This window comes from Macaca nemestrina, chromosome 1 (genome assembly GCF_043159975.1).
Source record: "Macaca nemestrina isolate mMacNem1 chromosome 1, mMacNem.hap1, whole genome shotgun sequence".
In the NCBI taxonomy this organism is placed as follows: domain Eukaryota; kingdom Metazoa; phylum Chordata; class Mammalia; order Primates; family Cercopithecidae; genus Macaca; species Macaca nemestrina.
Window position 1 is genome coordinate 109,828,066 of NC_092125.1, and position 20,983 is coordinate 109,849,048.

At 39.8% G+C, this 20,983-nt stretch overlaps 1 protein-coding gene across 2 annotated transcripts in view; it reads right to left on the minus strand.

Moving 5' to 3' along the window:
• The window catches only part of LOC105497797 (vacuolar protein sorting 45 homolog), an 82,545-nt gene that overhangs the window by 21,204 nt on the left and 40,358 nt on the right, over positions 1 to 20,983 (minus strand). For both annotated transcript variants that reach the window (XM_011769169.3, XM_071086300.1), the window contains exon 14: positions 14,872 to 15,003. In XM_011769169.3, the coding sequence (XP_011767471.1) occupies positions 14,872 to 15,003 (132 nt within the window). The remainder of the gene's footprint in view (positions 1 to 14,871; positions 15,004 to 20,983) is intronic.

Below are 20,983 nucleotides of genomic sequence, written 5' to 3' on the forward strand. Positions count from 1 at the left end.
TTAGCTCTGAGTTGTGGTATATGAATGATTTTTACTTTTATAATTCTTTTTTTTTCCCAAGATGGAGTCTTGCTCTCTCACCCAGGCTGGAGTGCAGTGGTGTGATCTTGGCTTACTGCAACCTCCGCCTCCCAGGTTCAAGCAATTCTCCTGCCTCAGCCTCCTGAGTAGTTGGGACTACATGTGCGAGCCACCAGGCCTGGCTAATTTTTGTATTTTTAGTAGAGACGGGGTTTCACCATGTTGGTCAGGCTGGTCTCGAACTCCTGATCTTGTGATCCACCCACCTCGGCCTCCCAAAGTGCTGGGATTACAGGAGTGAGCCACCGTGCCCGGCCTTACTTTCTTTTAACAATGAGCATGAATTACTTGGTCAAGGGGAATGCCTATTTTCCTTTATCTGTTTGCCAGCACTATCTGTCTTTGCTGCTTATGGGGAAAATAATTGAAAATGGGATCATTAATTATTCTACAGGTTTATAGCTAATGATGGCTTAGTTGAATCTAGTAGTATGACAAAGAATGTACTATGTACAGTAATTATTATTGGCTTAAAAGGGAATCTGGCAGCAAGAGAATTGTTGCTCTTGTGCCATCTTCTAGCAGGATATGTCTTTTCTATTTGTCAAAAGTTTTAAGAAGTACTGGAGACTAAATAAAGTTCAGGTAGTGCTCAAGCAATGGCAGTGCTGTTGGCTAATGAATTAACCTAGCCACCCTTTTCCCCTCTGCTTCTATCCTGAATCCCATGAAGACAGGGATTTTGCCTATTACGATAACAATTTCATCTATATGGATTGGGTTCTTGACCTCTCAGCTCACACAGCTAACTTAAAGGTGTCAATTGCTGCTGGCAGGGACTAGAACTCTTTAATATTGATTGACTTGTGAAGTGATAAGGCAGGCCAGCTCAAAATCCAAACCAAGATGCTCATTTATTTGCAAGGTAGGATCATGTGCTTCAGAAAACCAACTACGATAATGGCTCAGTTTATTGCAGGTGAATAAAATAATGGGTATAGTTTGTTTAACTACATCTAGAAATTTGCATTTTTATAATAAGCAAATGTTCATTTTGGTGGATAATTCTCTTAATTCACATTAGCTTCGATAGATCCTCCTAAAACATAAGTCAGGTGTCATGGCTCTGTTTAAAACCCTATAACACACACAAAAACTTGTACATAAATGTTTACAGCAGCATTATTTATAATCGCCAAAAGATGGAAACCACCTAAATGTCCATCAATTGATGAATGGATAAATAAAACATGGTACATGCATACAGTGAAATATTACTCAGTCATAAAAAGGAATAAAGTACTGATGTATGTTACACATGGAGGAGCCTTGAAAACATTATGCTAAGTGAAAGAAGCCAGTCACAAAAGAATACATATTATTCCATTCATATACAATGCTCAGAATGGGGACATTTATAGAAAGAGAAGTTAGATTAGTGGTTTATTAGGGCTGGAGGGGGGAATTTTTTGATATGATGAAAATGCTCTTTTTTTTTTTTTTGAGGAGTTTCACTCTTGTTGTCCAGGCTGGAGTGCAATGGCATGATGCAACCTCTGCCTCCTGGGTTCAAGAAATTCCCCTGCCTCAGCCTCCCAAGTAGCTGGGATTACAGGTGCATGCCACCGTGCCAGTCTAATTTTTGTATTTTTAGTACAGATGGGGCTTCACCATGTTGGCCAGGTTGGTCTCGAACTCCAGACTTCAGTTGATCCACCCACCTCAGCCTCCCAAAGTGCTGGGATTACAGGTGTGAGCCACCACACCCAACCAATGAAAATGTTCTAAAATTGACTGTGGTAATAGTTGAATATATCTGTGAATATACTAAAAACCACTGAATTTTACACTTCAAAGGGTGACTTGTATGGTATGTAAATTATATCTCAATAAAAACATAAAAAAAAAAAAACCCAACCCAAAAGTGCTAACTCCTAGCGAAAAGCAGTCCTCACAGTCTATAAGGCACTCCAGGAACAGCCCCAGATATTGATGCCTGTCACACTGCATTTCTACTTCTCTTGCTCACTCCACCCAGACTCACCAGCCTCCTTGCAGCTCTTGCAATGCATTGCATGATTCTTAGGACACGGCTGTGGCTGTGCCTGGAATGCTTTTTCCTTCTACCTGTGTGGCTTACTCCCCAACCTCCTTTAAGTCTTTGTACACTCTTCTTTCTGTCACCCAGGCTGGAGTGTAGTGGTTCGATCTCAGCTCACTGCAACCTCTGCATCCTGGGTTCAAGTGATTCTCCTGCCTCAGCCTCCCATGTAGCTGGGATTACAGGAGTGCATCACCAGGCCCAGCTAATTTTTGTATTTTTAGTAGAGATGGGGTTTCACCATGTTGGCCAGGCTGGTCTTGAACTCTTGACCTCAGGTGATCTGGCCGCCTTGGTCTCCCAAAGTGCTGGGATTATAGGCACGAGCCATGGCACGTGGCCTACACACATCTCTTCTTAAGGAGGCCTTTCCTGATACCATACTGAGTAGTGTAACCTACAGCCACTGTCCCCAAGCACTTTCAATTTCCCTTTACACAGTTTCACATTCCCTACCCCCACCACTGCATTTATTACATACTGATTTACTATAAAATATACTTATTTGTTAAGTTTATTGTTTATTTCTGTCTCCCCCTGCATTAAAATGAAAGCTTCACAAGGGTTAGGATCTTTGTTTTATTCATGGAGGTATCCCAGTGCTCAGTAAATACCTGAGTGACCAAACTACTGGCTTTACATTGTTCTCACATGTTCAATAAATATTTATCTATTACAGAACTCATAACTAGAACTCCTGACTGTTCTATATAGATGTTGATGAAAATTTCTGTGATGTTATAGCAATGACTCATGCCATATATAATTGTTAGAAATTGAAATTTGACATTCCCCCTCCCCTACAAGTAAATATATATATGGCTAATACAACTGAGACAAATGAAGAGGAGGAGATAAGGTAATAAGAGGAAGGAAAGTAATTCCATAAGAAGGGCAAATACTGAGACAGGAGATAACAGTCTGTACACACAAACCTGCACAGACCCCACAGACACACTAGACTAACTGCTTAGGACAGCATGTGTTCAGGTCAGATTCTTTTTCAGGGCAGGTTCTTGGTCTTCAAAAAAGCACGAGTTATATCTTTAAATAAGTCTCTGTAATTGGTTACTACTTTTTATTTCTGTGTATTTCATTATATATGAAAGGAAAAAGGGAAGTAATACAAAATTCATATTAAACTTCATATGGCTATGGAAAGAGAAGAAATATTGACTGCCTCTCTTTATTTAGAAGGCAATTTTATTAAGAATGTTGCTAAGGAGGCCGGGCGCGGTGGCTCAAGCCTGTAATCCCAGCACTTTGGGAGGCCGAGACGGGTGGATCACGAGGTCAGGAGATCGAGACCATCCTGGCTAACACGGTGAAACCCCGTCTCTACTAAAAAAAAAAAAAAAAATACAAAAAACTAGCCGGGCGAGGTGGCGGGCGCCTGTAGTCCCAGCTACTCAGGAGGCTGAGGCAGGAGAATGGCGTGAACCCGGGAGGCGGAGATTGCAGTGAGCTGAGATCCGGCCACTGCACTCCAGCCTGGGCGACAGAGCGAGACTCCGTCTCAAAAAAAAAAAAAAAAGAATGTTGCTAAGGAGATAATTAGCTTCTGCAAAGTTCCTTGGTGTCTTAGCAGCAAATACATGCCTTCTATTTTAAATGGTGTTTAAATCTAAACAAAGATAATCACAATTACAGCTAATCAGAGTAGGCCCTATAGAAACAAATCACACAACTACAGAAGGCCTGCATATATAGAACTCCGCTTCGTTATAACCAGCGCCTGAATCACTAAAAAATATTATCGCAAAAGAACTGTTTTAAAGAAATAAAGTATGCAAGAAAGAGCCACTTTAAAATAATAACTTTGAATGACAACTTGAATTTCAGATTAAACTAATATGTATTTCCTATTAGGATCTAAGGGACCTATATATTCAGGTAACTTCTGTCTTAAGATGACGAGCTTACTTATACAAAGGCCCTATTCTCACACTAAAAATTATGTTCATTTTTGGAAATATACTAGGCAGGAAAGGAATAATTGCTTTCTATTCTTTATTTTTAAGTTTTGTTTACAACTAAGATTTTGTTTCAATTTACAGTAAAAGCGATCTTGACGTATGTTAGAAATAGAGAAACCAGGATCAAGGTTGTTAAAATTGCTACCTGAGGGGTAAGGGTACTTGTTATTTTTTGGGATGCAGGAGATCAATTTTGACCTATCTACCCATTACATTAAGTGATTACGTAATAAAAAAAACTAGTAGGTGGTAATTCTGAAATTTGAGTGCAGAATAAATCTGTAGTAATATCAGATTTTATTTATTTTTATTTATTTATTTATTTAATTTTTTTTTGAGACAGAGTCTCGCTCTGTCGCCCAGGCTGGAGTGCAGTGGCTGGATCTCAGCTCACTGCAAGCTCCGCCTCCCGGGTTTACGCCATTCTCCTGCCTCAGCCTCCCAAGTAGCTGGGACTACAGGCGCCCGCCACCTCGCCCGGCTAGTTTTTTGTATTTTTAGTAGAGACGGGGTTTCACCATGTTAGCCAGGATGGTCTCGATCTCCTGACCTTGTGATCCGCCCGTCTCGGCCTCCCAAAGTGCTGGGATTACAGGCTTGAGCCACCGCGCCCGGCCCAGATTTTATTTAAGAGTTGTAATAGGGAAACCAAGTGACCATAAATATCCCACAACAGACATTTCCTGTTCTGGAAGGATAGTAGCTTCTGTATTAGCACATCACACAGTGACAAGATATCATTTCTTTCCTGTTTATTGGAGTCCCCACTAATCCAAATCCATGGATTTGGATGTAAGATATGTAAGACATGGCCAACCATACCATGACTTACATGATTCTAAATATAAAAGGAGAGCATATATCATGGCAAATCTAAACGTATACCATTTTCTAATCTCCCTAGTCTCTCAAAAAGCTACTTCTGTGCTGCAGAGCTCTTGAGATCAAGGCTGTATTTTTGTCATCATTTATTCTTTTGGCCTGTTTCCTTAAGAAATAACCCATATATTACAGAGAAAATTATACACTAAAACTCCTACAAAATTAAACCCTAATAATTCACAGAAACAAATTATTTAATGTTTTCTCTTCCAAATCAAGGTCTTACTGCAGCCCTACTATATCCAGGAATAAAACTGATTTTTAAAAAATATTAGCCTTTCCATTACTGAGAGTCTAAGATTCCAATATGTATTAAGAGTTGTAAACTTACTAAATATGTTAGTAATATCCAAGGTATCCTACATTCATCATGAAAACTGAGCCTTTCTATTCAAAGCTGAAACTATTGCTTTCAATTACTTAAGCCTTTACAATTTTAACTGGCCTCTGAAATATAAATTCCATCATCTTACTGGTATGATAAATTTCACTGTTTACTTATTGGCTAGGGGCTATATATTTATAAAAGTAAACTATAAACACTTGATATTAAATCATTTATATACTACAAAAATCAACTAATATTTTTTCCCGTTTGGTGATTGTCATAGCAATTCCCTCTTCATAAAAGTTTCATTGGTCAGGAAGCCAGTGAACAATTCTGTCCAAAATTTTATTGAATCTTTATTGCTAAGATATTGGCTCAAATGTAATACAGTGTACTACTTAGCATGCTATTAGGTCACACAGAGATACAAATGCTGACAATAGCTGGAAGAATCTAGCATAAAGCCTTTGCAGGGCTGCCTTACCTTCTTAATTTTATATAAGGATAATTCGTTGAGGCCAGGTGCGGTGGCTCACTCCTGTAATCCCAGCACTTTGGGAGGCCAAGGCAGGTGGATCACTTGAGGTCCTGAGTTTGAGACTAGCCTGGCCAGCATGGTGAAACCCCGTCTCTACCAAAAATACAAAAATTAGCCGGGTGTGGTGGTGCATGCCTATAGTCCCAGCTACTCTGGAGGCTGAGGCAGGAGAATTGCTCGAATCTGGGAGGCTGAATTTGCAGTGAGCCGAGATCACGCCACTGCACGCCAGCCTGGGCGACAGAGCAAGACTCTGTCCCCAAAAAAACAAAAGGTCATTTGTCAGGAACTTGAATACTAATTTAAGGAAAACCTTAGATGTTTCATTGTTTTATTTTTTTCTTTGAACAGAAAATGAAGTTTTATTCACAGTACCTTTTTTTTTTTTGAGACAGGGTCTCGCCCTGTCGCCCAGGCTGGAGTGCAATGGTGCCATCTCGGCTCACTGCAACCTCTGTCTCCTGGGTTCAAGTGATTCTTGTGCCTCAGCCTCCCGAGTAGCTGGGATTACAGGCACACACCACCACACTCGACTAATTTTTGTATTTTTTAGTAGAGACAAGGTTTCACTATGTTGGCCAGGCTAGTCTCAAACTCCTGGCCTCAAGTGATATGCCTGCCTTGGGCTTCCGAAGTGCTCAAAGTGCTGAGATTACAGGCGTGAGCCACTATACCCAGCCCATAGCACTAGTAATTAGTCAAACACATCTAAAACATGTATTTTTGTATGTAATATGACTAAATTACAAAGACGTACATAAAAATCTTTACTAATCTTTCTATCTAAATCCAACTTATATTATTTATTTTGAGACAGGGTTTTGCTCTGTCACCCAGGCTGGAGTGCAGTGGTGTTATCTTGGCTTACTACAGCCTCTGCCTTCTGGACTCAAGCGATTCTCCCGCCTCAGCCCCCCAAGTACCTAAGACCACAGGTGGCACCACCATGCCTGGCTACTTTTTTGTATTTTTGGTAGAGATGGAGTTTTGCCACATTGCGCAGGCTGGTCTCAAACTCCTGAGTTCAAGCAATCTGCCCACTTCGGCCTCCCAAAATGCTGGGATTACAGGCCCGAGCCACCATGCCTGGCTCCCAACTTATTTTTAATTTTTTTATTTTTACTTACTTACTTACTTATTTATTTATTTTTGAGACAGAGTCTCACTCTTGCTGCCCAGGCTGGAGTGCAGTGGTGCGATCTTGGCTCACCGCAACCTCTGCCTCCCGGGTTCAAATGATTCTCCTGCCTCAGCCTCCCGAGTAGCTGGGACTACAGGCTCCTGTCACCACGCCCGGCTAATTTTTGTATTTTTAGTAGAGATGGGGTTTCCCCATGTTGGCCAGGCTGGTCTCAAACTCGTGACTTCAGGTGATCCACCCACGTCGGCCTCCCAAAGTGCTGGGATTACAGGCATGACCCACCACGCCCAGCCCCCCTACTTATTATTATTTATTTTTATTTTTATTTTTTGAGATGGAGTCTCCCTCTGTAGCCCAGGCTGGAGTGCAGTCGGGCGATCTCGGCTCACTGCAACCTCTGCTTCCCAGGTTCAAGTGATTCTCCTGCCTCAGCCTCCTGAGTAGCTGGGACTACAGGTGCACGCCACCACGCCCAGCTAATTTTTGTATTTTTAGTAGAGACGGGGTTTCACCGTGTTACCGGGGATGGTCTCAATCTCCTGACCTTGTGATCCGCCCACCTCGGCCTCCCAAAGTGCTAGGATGACAGACGTGAGCCACTGCAGCCAGCCTATTTTTTTAAATGGAGATATACACATTTAATTTTAACCTGCTGATATTTCAAATTAAAGGGATGATGCTAAAATTCTTAGTTACTGGCCATAAGGCTACAAATAGTGAGAAATATTAACTCTCAGAGGAACCACTTAAGGGCCAATTCATCTTTTTGAATTCTGATATGGAAGCCTATTTAAAAGCATATGATTAACTAAACATTCATGAAAGAACTCATTTGGATCAAGAAGACAAAATCCTATATGGCTACCATCAAGTAACAAATAAAACCTTTTGAACTCTAAATTATTAAATATTATTTAGAGAATAATGCAGTATTAGGCATTCAAGTAACAGGAAGGAAATGCATAGTGGTCAAAAGCATGGGTTCTGGCTTCCAATACTAGCTCCATCTCTTACTAGTCATGTTTACTTGAGTAAGTTAATCTCTCTGTGCCTCAGTTTCCATATGTAAAGATAATAATAGTAGAAACTTTATGTGAGGATTCAATGAGTTAATAGATTTAAAGTATGCAGTACAGTGCCTAGCACATAGTATCTACTCAGTAAGTATGAACTATTACTACTTTTATTAGCAGCAAAGGGAGAAACTTGAATAAAACAGCTCTAATAATATTATGTCACTTCTGTGCTCAAAAATATTCAAGAGGTGACCCTGAATTAGGTACAAAAGCCTCAGTTTGACATTTTAGGATGCACGGCTATTCTTCCAAATAATATTATGTACTAGTGTTCAAAATGGAGTTTCTATAATGTCACTACCATTTTATCTACTCCCAAGATCATAACCACACTGATACTTCCATTTCTGGAATTAAGGCAGATTATATAAGGTGAAAATTATCTTGTAATAAAACACGTACAAATGCAGGATAAAAAACAACAAACATCCTTTTAAATGAATATCTAAATTCTTTAGAAAGTAAGAGGAATTGCCAAGGGTCAGCACAAAAAGGGAATAAAAACTTAGCTTGATAAGTATAAACTGATGCTACCACTATCTAATAGGTGTGTGCCAGTGTTATTAAACAAGGGCACTGTGTTTTAGTAGTCACAGAGGGTCAGGAAAGAAGGTTTAGGCCTTGGTAGGAAAATAAATCAAAATTGAGATTTCCATGTAATATAGAAACTCTCACTGAAAAAGTGGACTAAAAAAATCTATCTGCGGCCGGGCGCGGTGGCTCAAGCCTGTAATCCCAGCACTTTGGGAGGCCGAGACGGGCGGATCACGAGGTCAGGAGATCAAGACCATCCTGGCTAACACAGTGAAACCCCGTCTCTACTAAAAAATACAAAAAACTAGCCGGGCGAGGTAGCGGGCGCCTGTAGTCCCAGCTACACGGGAGGCTGAGGCAGGAGAATGGCGTAAACCCGGGAGGCGGAGCTTGCAGTGAGCCAAGATCCAGCCACTGCACTCCAGCCTGGGCGACAGAGCAAGACTCCGTCTCAAAAAAAAAAAAAAAAAAAAAAAAAAAAAAAAAATCTATCTGCACAAGCAGATATGCTTTGCAAGGTTCAGGAACCGTTAAGTATAGAAACTAACATAAAAATGATTCCAGACTGACAATGCTCTTGGGCTACCTAGCAAAAATGAAAGAAAAAATATGCAAGAGAGATAGATCTTGAATGTCAGCTCCTCATGGGTGCTATAGATAAAACCCTTCTTAAGATAATTCATAAGTCAAAATTACAGAACACATGCAGAAATGCTTCATCATGAGCTAATGTTAGCAGATACAACAGCAGAATTAGACCTCCACGTAGTTCAGATTATAGAGTTAATGTGGTTTAGGAAAAATAAAGGATTTGAAAACATGAGAAAAAAAGAGGATAGTCACAAAAACATCAGGCAAATTTGAAAAAGAAGCAAATAGAACTCATAAGCATAAAAATGTAATCTTAGTGGACTTAGTAGACAAATTAAACATAGATCAGATATAGCTGAAGAAAGAATTACTAAACTGGAACACTGATCTGAAAAAATTATACAGAAGACAGCACAGAGAGATAGCAGATGGATAACAAAAATGAGAGATTAAGAGACCTGAAGAATAGATGAAGGTTTAACATATATCTCACAATAATTCCAGAAGGATAGACAACAGGAGATGAAAGAGAAGCAACATTCAAAGAAATAATGACTGTAAAATTTCCAGAAATTATGCCAAACATGAATTTTTCATACCAAGTAATACAGTATTCCATTGTTGTCTTACTTTTAAGTAAGTGAAAATTATCAACCTGAAATTCTAAACTTAGCTGAATGAAAACACTTTTAGACAAAGGCATCAAAATGAACAATAGCTGAAAAAATATTAAAGTTTTTTTTTTTTTTTTAGACAGGATTTCATTCAGATAGGCTAGGGGGCGGTGACACGACCATGGCTCACTGCAGCCTCAATGTCCCACACTTGTGATCTTCCCACCTCAGCCTCCCAAGTAGCTGGGACCACAGACACATGCTACCATGCCCAACAGATTTTTGTGTTTTTTTGTAGAGACAAAATTTTACCATGTTGCCCAGGCTGAACTCCTTGAACTCCTCTTGAATTCCTGGGCTCAAGCAATCTGCCTGCCTTGGCCTCCCAAGGTGCTGGGATTATAGGTGTGAGCCACTATGCCTAGTCCATGCCAAGCTAATTCTTACGTTTTTTTTTTTTTTGTAGAAACGGGGTCACTCTATATTGCTCAGGTTGGTCTTAAACTTCTGAGCTCAAGTGATCCTCCTGCCACGGCCTCCTAAACTACTGGCCAATATAGAATATATTATTCTATATATATATAGAATGGTGTCTTGCTCTGTTGCCCAGGCTGGAGTGCAGTGGCTCGATCTTGGCTCACTGCAGCCTCCACCTCCCCGGTTCAAGCGATTCTCCAGCCTCCTGAGCAGCTGGGATTACAGGCATGTGCCACCACGCCTGGCTAATTTTTGTATTTTTCAGGAGAGATGGGATTTCACCATGTTGGCCAGGCTGGTCTCAAATTCCTGACCTCAAGTGATCTGCCCACCTTGGCCTCCCAAAGTGCTGGGAGTACAGGCATGGGATTCAGGCAAGAATGTTCTTTAGTAAGAAAATTGAAGAAAGAGCCAGGAGGAAAGAAACAAAGTGGAGGGGGAAAAGGGGGCAAATATGTGGGTAAATATAAATAAACATTAACTACTGAAAATAATGATTGGGAATTTAAAAAGGTAAAACCAAAACACTGGACAATGATAGTATACAAATTGGGAGGAAGTTGATTACAGTTAAAACACTAAGATTCTTATATTATTTGTGAGAAAGGCAGAAATAGATTAAATCTAGTCTTTATTTCTTCTTCTTTTTTTTTTTTTCCTTTGAGACAGACTCTTGCTCTGTCACCCAGGCTGGAGTGCAGTGGCATGATCTCGGCTCACCTCTACCTCCCAGGTTAAAGCATTCTCCTGCCTCAGCCTCCTGAATAGCTGAAACTACAGGCGCCTGCCACCGCGCCTGGCTAATTTTTGTATTTTTAGTAGAGACGGGGTTTCAACATGTTGGCCAGGCTGGTCTCAAACTCCTGACCTCATATGATCTACCCACCTTGGCCTCCCAAAGTGCTGGGATTACGGGTATGAGCCACCATGCCCAGCCTATTTCTTCTTTTATTAAAAAAATATCTTTTAAGAACAGGTAAAACTAATCTACAGTGACAGAAGTCATAATAATGAATACTTTGCAGGGATCTGTGACAAGGAGGGAGCATGAGGAATAAGAAAGGCTGTGGGGGGTGCTGGTAGTGTGCTATTTCTTGATCATTACAATCAGTGGTCGTTTAATAGATATATTTACTTTGCAATGTTTTAATGAGCTGTTTTATCATTTATATACTTTTCTGTACATAATGAAATGCCTGTGTATAAGTGTATGTATGTAGTATCATAGAAAGATATTTAGTCTTTGTCCCCATTCTTGGCACAGAGCTCCTAATTCCCTAAGAATTTTCTGAGTACTGAGGGTGACAGGATTGTCTTTTGTTTCAATGAGATTACTCTTGGTGGGCCTCTAGGTAGCTTCATGATGAGGGCTAGTTGCCTGAAAGGCCAAGCCTTTAAAAGAAACTTTGATTTTTCAGCCTCACACCTGAACCTCCAGGGCCGGGGAAATAGCTGGAGCCTGAATCAATCACTAGGGGCTAATGATTTAATCAAGCATGCCCACATAACGAAACCTCCATAAAAACCCCTACCCAACAGTGTTCGAAGAGTTTGTGGGTTGGTGAACATATCAAGGTGCTGGGGTGGGGTGGGTGTTCCTGGAGCAGGCATGGAGACTCCACACCCCATCCCTATACCTTGCCCTATGCATCTCTTCCATTTGACTGTTCCTGAGTTGTATCCTTTATAATAACTGGCAAATGTAGTAAAGTGTTTTCCTGAGTTGTGTGAACTGTTGTGGTAAATTATCAAACCTGAGAAAGGGGTCATGGGAACCCCTGATTTACAACCAGTCACTCAGGTGGTCTGGGACTTGTGACTGGCATCTGAAGTAGGGGTGGTCTTGTGGGGTTAAGCCCTTTTAACTTCGAGATGAGATGCTAACTCTAGGTAGATCGTGTCAGAATTGAATTAAATTGTTAGATATCCAGTTAGTGTCTGGAAAATTGGAAAAATGGTGGTGGGAAAGACCTGGTGTATTTGGTGTCAAGAAGAAAAAAGCCCCTCACTGTAATATTTTTGTAGAAGTTATAAAAGGAAACCCTACAGCACTGTTTACACAAAACTAAAATTCTGATAGACTGTAAAGATATCATGTTAAATATGTATCCTAAAAATAATTTTTAAAATGCATGTTAGTATTTATATAATCTTGGGTAGGAAAGAACCTTCCAGGCATGACACCAAAGGCAGAAATCACAGGTAGCTGTGACAATATAAAATTAAAATAATAACAAAACTTTTATACAACAAAACACTGTGAATAATATAAAAAAATATATAGAGGAAAAAGATTTGCAAAATATATACTAGACAAATGGCCAATAACCTTAATTATATACATAGAATTTAAAAAATTATTATTTTTTTTTAATTATACTTTAAGTTCTAGGGTACATGTGCACAATGTGCAGGTTTGTTACATATGTATACATGTGCCATGTTGGTGTGCTGCACCCATTAACTCGTCATTTACATTAGGTATATCTCTTAATGCTATCCCTTCTGCCTCCCACCACCCTACGACAGGCTCCGGTGTGTGATGTTCCCTACCCTGTGTGCAAGTATTCTCATTGTTCAATTCCTACCTATGAGTGAGAACATGTGGTGTTTGGTTTTCTGTCCTTGCGATAGTTTGCTCAGAATGATGGTTTCCAGCTTCATCCATGTCCCTACAAAGGACATGAACCCATCCTTTTTTATGGCTGCATAGTATTCCATAGTATAGATGTGCCACATTAAAAAAAATTATTAAGAAAAAAAAAGGAATACTCCAATTGTGGAATGGGCACAGAATATGAACTAGCAATTCACAAAAGAAATATATAAATGGCCAGTGAGTTCTGGACACTAACAAAGAGGTTAGTAATTGGCCCAAGTTCACAAAAATAGTATGAGGGAAATCAGGATTCAAACCCAAGAAATCTTATCCAATAAATATTTGTTTAATGAATGAATGATTATATATTCAACACTAGAAGATGTTTATATCAGACTGCAAAATGAAAGTTAAAAGGCAGAATGTATGATGAAATCCCTTTCTGCCCACACAGTCACACAAACATCTATACAGGCTTAGAAAAAAGGCCTGAAAACACTAAAATGTAACAAGTGGTTAGATTATGGAAACTTTGTACTTTGTACTTTCTGAATTAAAAAAATTCAGAATATGCATATATTACTTCCATAATAAAAGAGAAAAGTTACATTAAAAACCAAATAATCCTACAAAATAAAAAAGTATATAAATACTTTTAATGACTCCAAATTATCTATGCATACATGGCTCAGCATAGATCGCTCAGGGTCACCAATCTTTAGATTCAACAATCATGTCATGGTTCTCCAGTCTTTTCCTCTTCTACCTTTAGCTGCCAAATTAATCTTCCTTAAACACTGTGGCTTTCTTGTAATCACTGCTTTCAATAATTCCCCATTTTCTATGTAAAAAAGTATAAATTCCCAAGCCTGGCACTCAAGGCCTTCCACAATGATGGCATTCAATCATCTTTTCACTTTATTACACACATTCCAGCTAGTTGACTATTTGCTGTTCTTTGTGTATGTATGTTGCCTACAGCTTTTTTTTTTTTTTTTTGAGACAGAGTCTCGCTCTGTCGCCCAGGCTGGAGTGCAGTGGCCGGATCTCAGCTCACTGCAAGCTCCGCCTCCTGGGTTCACGCCATTCTCCTGCCTCAGCCTCCCGAGTAGCTGGGACTACAGGCGCCTGCCACCTCGCCCGGCTAGTTTTTTGTATTTTTTTAGTAGAGACGGGGTTTCACCGTGTTAGCCAGGATGGTCTCGATCTCCTGACCTCGTGATCCGCCCGTCTCCGCCTCCCAAAGTGCTGGGATTACAGGCTTGAGCCATCTCGCCCGTTGCCTACAGCTTTTATAACTTGTTCATGTGGTTAACTGAACCTAGAATGTGCTCTCCCTCCATATGTCCTTTTCACCCAAGGCTCAGCTAATATACTATCTTCTATGTGAAACATGTGCTAATTTCCCTTAGTCACTCTGAGAATCCTTGGCCCTTTCATCTGCCTCTCTGGGCACGTTATTTTCTTATTTTTAAATCTTTCCTAATAGACAATAACTTGAGGTAGGATCTTTAGATTATTCATCTTTGCATTCTTACTGAATACTTGCTAAGTGAATAAAGTTAATCAACCAAATAGAAAAACTCCCAGACTTCAATACCATTAAGAAAGTCTAAGCTGTGGCTATTAGGTTTCTCCTTCTTTAAAAAAAAACAAAAAAAAACAATTTTTAATTTTTCCCCCTTCCTTATGAAGTAGGTCCAAGGGTTTCTCCTTTTTTGAACACACAGGAAATACAAATTGTTAACAGTGTAAGATGGTTCTTAATTTCTAGGTCTTTGACCAAATAAAGAGATTTATGAACTTAATGAACTTAACTACTATAGATCCTTTGTTTCACAAATTCTTAAATTATTCTGGAGCTGCAAACACCAGAGAATTTCAGTCTACAGCAGTTTGGTTAGTATTGACCAAATTTTTCCAACATAAAGGGAATTTAAGCTTTATCCTCTGGGAAGGAGGACACAGCTGTAGAATGAATGTTCTCCTTTACCTTTTCGTGTTGTGCACCGTGGTGCCTCCCAGGACAATCCTCACTCCAGGAGTGGTGCGGTTCAAGTTATAAACTGTTAGAGCCTCTTCATAGGTGGCTCCTCCAATTACAAACACAATGATATCCTGAGGTCTGCAATAATGAAGAATGAGATAATATCACAGGATAAGAAAAAAAAAAAAAAGGACTGTGACTTATATACACAGAGTTTTAATTTCTAAACCTTTTTTTTTTGGTGGAGGAAGCAGAATTAAAGCAGAATAGAATAAAAGGTTTAAAAAAAGTTTTAATTATCTGAAATTGGCAGGAAACAGAGCAGGAAATGCTGAATAGTGATTTGCTTTCTGTTTATGAGCGGATGTCTTATAATTTCTGTGCTGTGGATTTCAGAATAGCACAATAGTGTTTGCTGGAACCAAATGTAGAAATATTCTTTTATATTCAAGAGGGCGCAGAGTGCCTTACCGTCACATGATATCAATACAGCAGTATTTTATGTTTGTATGCTTGTATTAATACTACACATCTCCTTTCATGTATAAGCCTTTTGTCAAATACTTAGTACAGTGCTATTACAATGGCCTCTGTCCAAGGACCTCAAAACATTTTTGAAAGAACTGGCATATTCGCATGTCCCCAAAACATGGGAACTAGAAACATTTAGTATTTTGAGTATAAAAAAAAAGAATGGGACACATAAATTAATGGTGCTTCTAGGAACTCCATCTTTTCTTGAAATATTTTTTCTGAATCCTTTGATAAACCAAGAAAAAGAAATAAAAAAAAACCATGAGTGTAGCTGATACTGGACATGTGAACACAGCTCAGTCACTAGCTTTACTTGAGTAGCACTGTGTTGTTTTACTGTTTCCTGTTTCAATCCTTATCAAAATGGCTTCATAGCAAAATGAATGTTCCTCATATCAGCTCCTTCTGTAGATATCACCAAGAAGGAGATCAAATTATTTTCAAAATCACTAATGTTTGTCCTGTTTTTCTTTTCTCATGCTATCAAAAGAAGATAAAATTAATCCTACTAGGCAAATAATTTTGTTAAATCACTCATTGGACACTAAAACTACATCAAGCAGAAGCATCCATTTTGAATGTTATTGCACAAAACTAACCAGAAACATCTTTAATCAAGGAATATACATGCTTGTGTATAAATCTTGAAAAAAACCCTAACCCTACATTTCCTTCCTGCTTGTCTCTCTCTCTCTTTCTAAAATACCTTGAAGGAATTAACTAAGAGAGTATTTGTTCTTGTGGGACTTCACTGAAACAGAATCAGCTATTGTGGCTATTTTTAAATGTTCAGATAGTCTCTAAATTGCAGAGATTCCCCAGTAAAAGTTATACAAGCCCAGGCACGGTGGCTCATGCCTGTATGCATTTTGGGAGGCCAAGGTGGGTGGATCATTTGGCGTCAGGAGTTCGAGACCAGCCTGGCCAACATGGTGAAACCATCTCTATTAGAAATACAAAATTAGCCAGGTGTAGTGGCAGGTGCCTGTAATCCCAGCTACTCGGGAGGCTGAGGCAGGAGAACTGCTTGAATCTGGGAGGTGAAGGTTGTAGTGAGCCAAGATCGTGCCACCATACTCCAGCCTGGGCAACAGAGTGAGATTCCATATTCAAAAACAAACAAACAAACACACCCCAAAAAAACCTCCCTCCATAAAACAGTTATACAAGCTACCAATGATGAAGAGGTTGTTATGGTAAAGTGTCAATTATGATAAGGGTCCCCAAACCCAGGCTGAGGACCAATACCAGTCCGTGGTCTGTTAGGAACTTGTGGGGGCACAGCAGGAGGTGAGCAGCGGGTATTCAGGCCTGAGCTCTGCCTGCTCTTAGATCAGTGGAGGCATTAGATTCTCATAGGAGTGCAAATCCTACTGTGAACTACGCATGGGAGGGATCTAGGTTGCGAGCTCCTTATGAAACTATTGCCTGATGATAGGTGAGGTAGAACAGTTTTATATTACTTGACTTGTCAGCAACATATGACTGAGGTGATCACTTGCTCCTCCTGGATACACCTTCTTCAATTGGTTTCCAGAAAATTTCATACTTGATTTTTTCCCTTGCTACTTTTCAGTATCCTTTGATGGTCCCACTTCATCTCTGTGCCCTCTTAATGGTGGAATACTCAGAGCCCAGACATCGGTCCTCCTTTCTTCTTAACCTAAACTCATTCCCTCCATCTGCTCCATTTAGTATAGTGGCCACTTGTCACTTATGGCTATTTAAATTTAAATTAACCAAAATAAAAATTAAATATTTAATTCCCCAGTAGCACTAGACACATTTCAAGTGCTCAACAGCCACACTGACAAGTGGTTACATTACTAATTACCAGAGAAACAGCACATTTCCTTCCCTTGATAAGCACACCCAGTTTTTTGGTTGTAAATACATCTATCTGCTGATGGCTCCCAAATCTCCATCTCCAGCCCAGACCTTTCTTCTAAACTCCAGACTTAAATATCTGTCTACTTGGCATTTCCATTTGGATGTTTAATTATTTCTCAACTCAACATGTTTTAAATCCCCAATCTTCCCTAAGCCTGTTCTACCTATAGCTTTCCCTATCTTACTTGATGGTCACTTTAGCCTTCTAGTTGCTTGGGCCAAAAACTTTGGACTCATCCTAACTCTTCCTTTGGGGCAGAAGTGAAGTTGGGGACATAGTGAGAGAAAGAGGGAGAAGCATAAGCCAGCTCACAGAAGACCTCAAATCTTACAGGTCATGGGGGAATCACTGAAAGGTTTTCACAGGTTATCAGGATCAAATTTGCTTTTTGAGATGGAGTCTCTCTCTGCCACCCAGGCTGGAGTGCAGTGGTGCGATCTTAGTTCACTGCAACCCCCGCCTCCTGGGTTCAAGCGATTCTCCTGCCTCAGCCTCCCAAGTAGCTGGGAATACAGGCACGTGCCACCACGCCAGACTAATTTTTGTATTTTTTAGTAGAGACAGGATTACACCATGTTGGCCAGGCTGGGGATCTTGAACTCCTGACCTCAGGTGATCCGCCCACCTTGGCCTCCCAAAGTGCTAGGATTACAGGTGTGAGCCACCGTGCCCAGCCAAATTTGCTTTTTTGAAGGATAGTTTTGGCAGCCGTGCAAGAATGAATTGGGTGTAACTGTTGGGAAAAGGTGGAGAATAAAAGGTTAGTGTGAGACTTCTGGGAAGATATGATGAAACCTAGAACTAAAGACATCCTAGAAAGGGTAAAGAGGAGGTAGTGGATGTCCAGTCACAAAAAATACATATTCTTCAGTATTTGGTCAATGACTGAATGTGGAGGATAGGGGTAAAGGGGGAGTCCATAACTGTTTTCTGGTTTTGGTAACTAGGTGTAGTGGTTTAGATTTGAGAAAAAGGACATTTACTGAGCATAAGACACAAACACGTTGTGTTTTAGATACCTGTGGAATATTTTAATGGAGATGCCCACTAGACATCTGCATATTCAGGTCTAGTGCTTTCCCTGAATATGTGGTAGCTAAAGCCATGGGAATAGATGAGTTTTATCTAGGGAGATCATGTAGAATGAGAAGAGAACCAAAAGACAGATTTTTTTGGTGAGTCCCTAACAACCACAATACAAGTAAAAAGAGGAGCCAGCATTAGCAACTGAGAAGGACATTTTCAGAAAGGTAGGAGGAGAACCAGAAGGGAAAGGTTGAGGGCCAACTGAGTCTTAAGAAGAAAAGAATGGTTAATAGTGTGAAATGATGCAGTGGGGAAAGGAAGGTGAAAATTCAGAGTCCCCTGGATTTACTAATGTGATTTTGCAAGAAATGTTTTAGTGTGTTGTAGTGGAGTAAGAGTTGACAAACAGAAGACAGTAACTGTGGACTTCTTTATCCAAGAAACTTGGCTATGAAGGGAAGGACATAACTTACAGGAAAATCTAGGACTAAAGGCTTTAAATTTATTATTTAACAAAAGAAAATTAGTATGATTATAACCTGTGGAAAAGAAGTCGGCAGAGAAGAGGCTGAAAATAATGGGGTGATGGGGAGAAGAGAGCGAGAGCCAGAGCGAGAGAGCAAGAGAGAGAAAGAAAATAACAAAGGCTTCAGAAGAGCTGGTAGGAAGGTAAAACCAGAGTGGTGGCATCTGACTTTCTGACTGGTATAAGATATCTCAGTGTGGTTTTCATTTGCGTTTCTCTGATGATCAGTAATGCTGAGCATTTTTTCAAGTGTTTTTTGGCCACTTATAATTCTTTTGAGAAATGTCTTTCATGTCCTTTGCCCAGTTTTTAATGGGGTTGTTTTTTTTTAAAATTAAGTTCCTTGTAGGATGTGGATATTAGTCCTTTGTTGGAGGCATTATTTGTAGGTTGTCTGTTTATTCTGTTGGTTATTTCTTTTGCTGTGCAGAAGCCCTTTAGTTTAATTAAGTCCTATTTGTCTACTTTTGTTTTTGTTGCATGTGCTTTTGGGATCTTTTTCATAAATTCTTTGCCTAGGCCAATGTCCAGAGATTTTTTTTCCTAGATTTTCATCTAGGACTTTTATAGTTTCAGGTCTTATATTTAGGCCTTTAATCTATCTTGAGTTAATTTTTGTATATGGTTAAGAGATAGGGGTCCAATTTCATTTTTCTGCATATGGCTGGCTAATTTTCCCAGCACAATTTATCGAATGGGGTGTCCCTCCCCCATTGTTTATTTTTGTCGACTTTATTGAAGATCAGTTGGTTGTAGGTATGTGGCTTTATTTCTGGGTTCTCTATTCTGTTCCATTGATCTATGTGTCTGTTTTTGTACCAGTACCATGCTTTTTTAGTTACTGTAGCCTTATAGTATAATTTGAAGTCAGGCAATGTCACTCTGGATTTGTTTTTTGCTTAAAGCACCTTGGCTATTCAGGCTTTCTTCTGGTTCCATATCAACTTTAGGATTCTAATTCTGTGAAGAATGATGTTGGTAATTTGATAGGAATTGTGTTGAATCTGTAGATTGCACTGGGTAATATGATCATTTTAATATTGATTCTTCCAATCCATGAGCATGGGATGTTTTTCCATTTGTTTGTGTCATCTATGATTTCTTTCATCAATGTTAAGTACTCCTTGTAGAGGTCTTTCACCTCCTTGGTTAAATATATTCCTAAGTATTTTGTGTATGTGTCTATTGTAAATGGGACTGCGCTCTTACTTTGATTCTCGGCTTGAATGTTACTGGTGCATAAAAATGTTACTCATTTTTGTATGTTGATTTTGTATCCAGAGACTTTAATGAAGTCACTTATCAAGTCTAGGGATCTTCTAGAGGGATCTTTAGGGTTTTCTAAGTATATAATCGTACCAAATGTGAACAGGGATAATTTGACTTCCTCTTTTCCAATTTGGATGTCTTACCTTTCTATTGCCTGACTGCTCTAGGTAGGGCTTTTAGTATGTTGAATAGGACCAGTGAGAGTGGACATCCTCATCTTGTTCCAGTTCTTAGGGAAAATGCTTCCAACTTTTCCCCATTCAGTATGATGTTAGCTGTGGGTTTGTCATATATGGCTCTTACTATTTTGGTTTATTAAAAAGTCAAAAAACAACAGACGTTGGCATGGATGCGGAGAAAAGGGAATGCTCATATACTGTTGGTGGGAATATAAATTTATATTCAACCTCTGTGGAAAACATTATAGAGCTAGCTCAAAGAACTAAAAATAGAACTAGCAATCAAGCTACAGGGAGGGGAGCAAATGCACAGGGTACGTCCTTGCTCATGTCCCCTCTTCCTCCTTAAAAACAACAACAAAAAAAGGCTGGGCCTGGTGGCTTATGCTTGTAATCCCAGCACTGTGGGAGGCCAAGGCAGGTGGATCGCTTGAGCCAAGGAGCTCGAGATCCACTTGGGCAACATTGTGAGACCCCCAGCTCTGCAAAAAAAATTTTTAAAAATTAGTCCAGTTTGGTGGCATTCCCCTATAGTCTCAGCTACTTGGCGAGGCCAGGGGCAGGTAGATGGTGCTGAGATGTGAGGATCACTTGAGCCTGGGAAGTCGAGGTTGCAGTGAGCTGTGACTGTGCCACTGCACTCCATCCAGCCTAGGCAACAGAACGAGATGCTGTCTCAAGAAAGGAAAAACA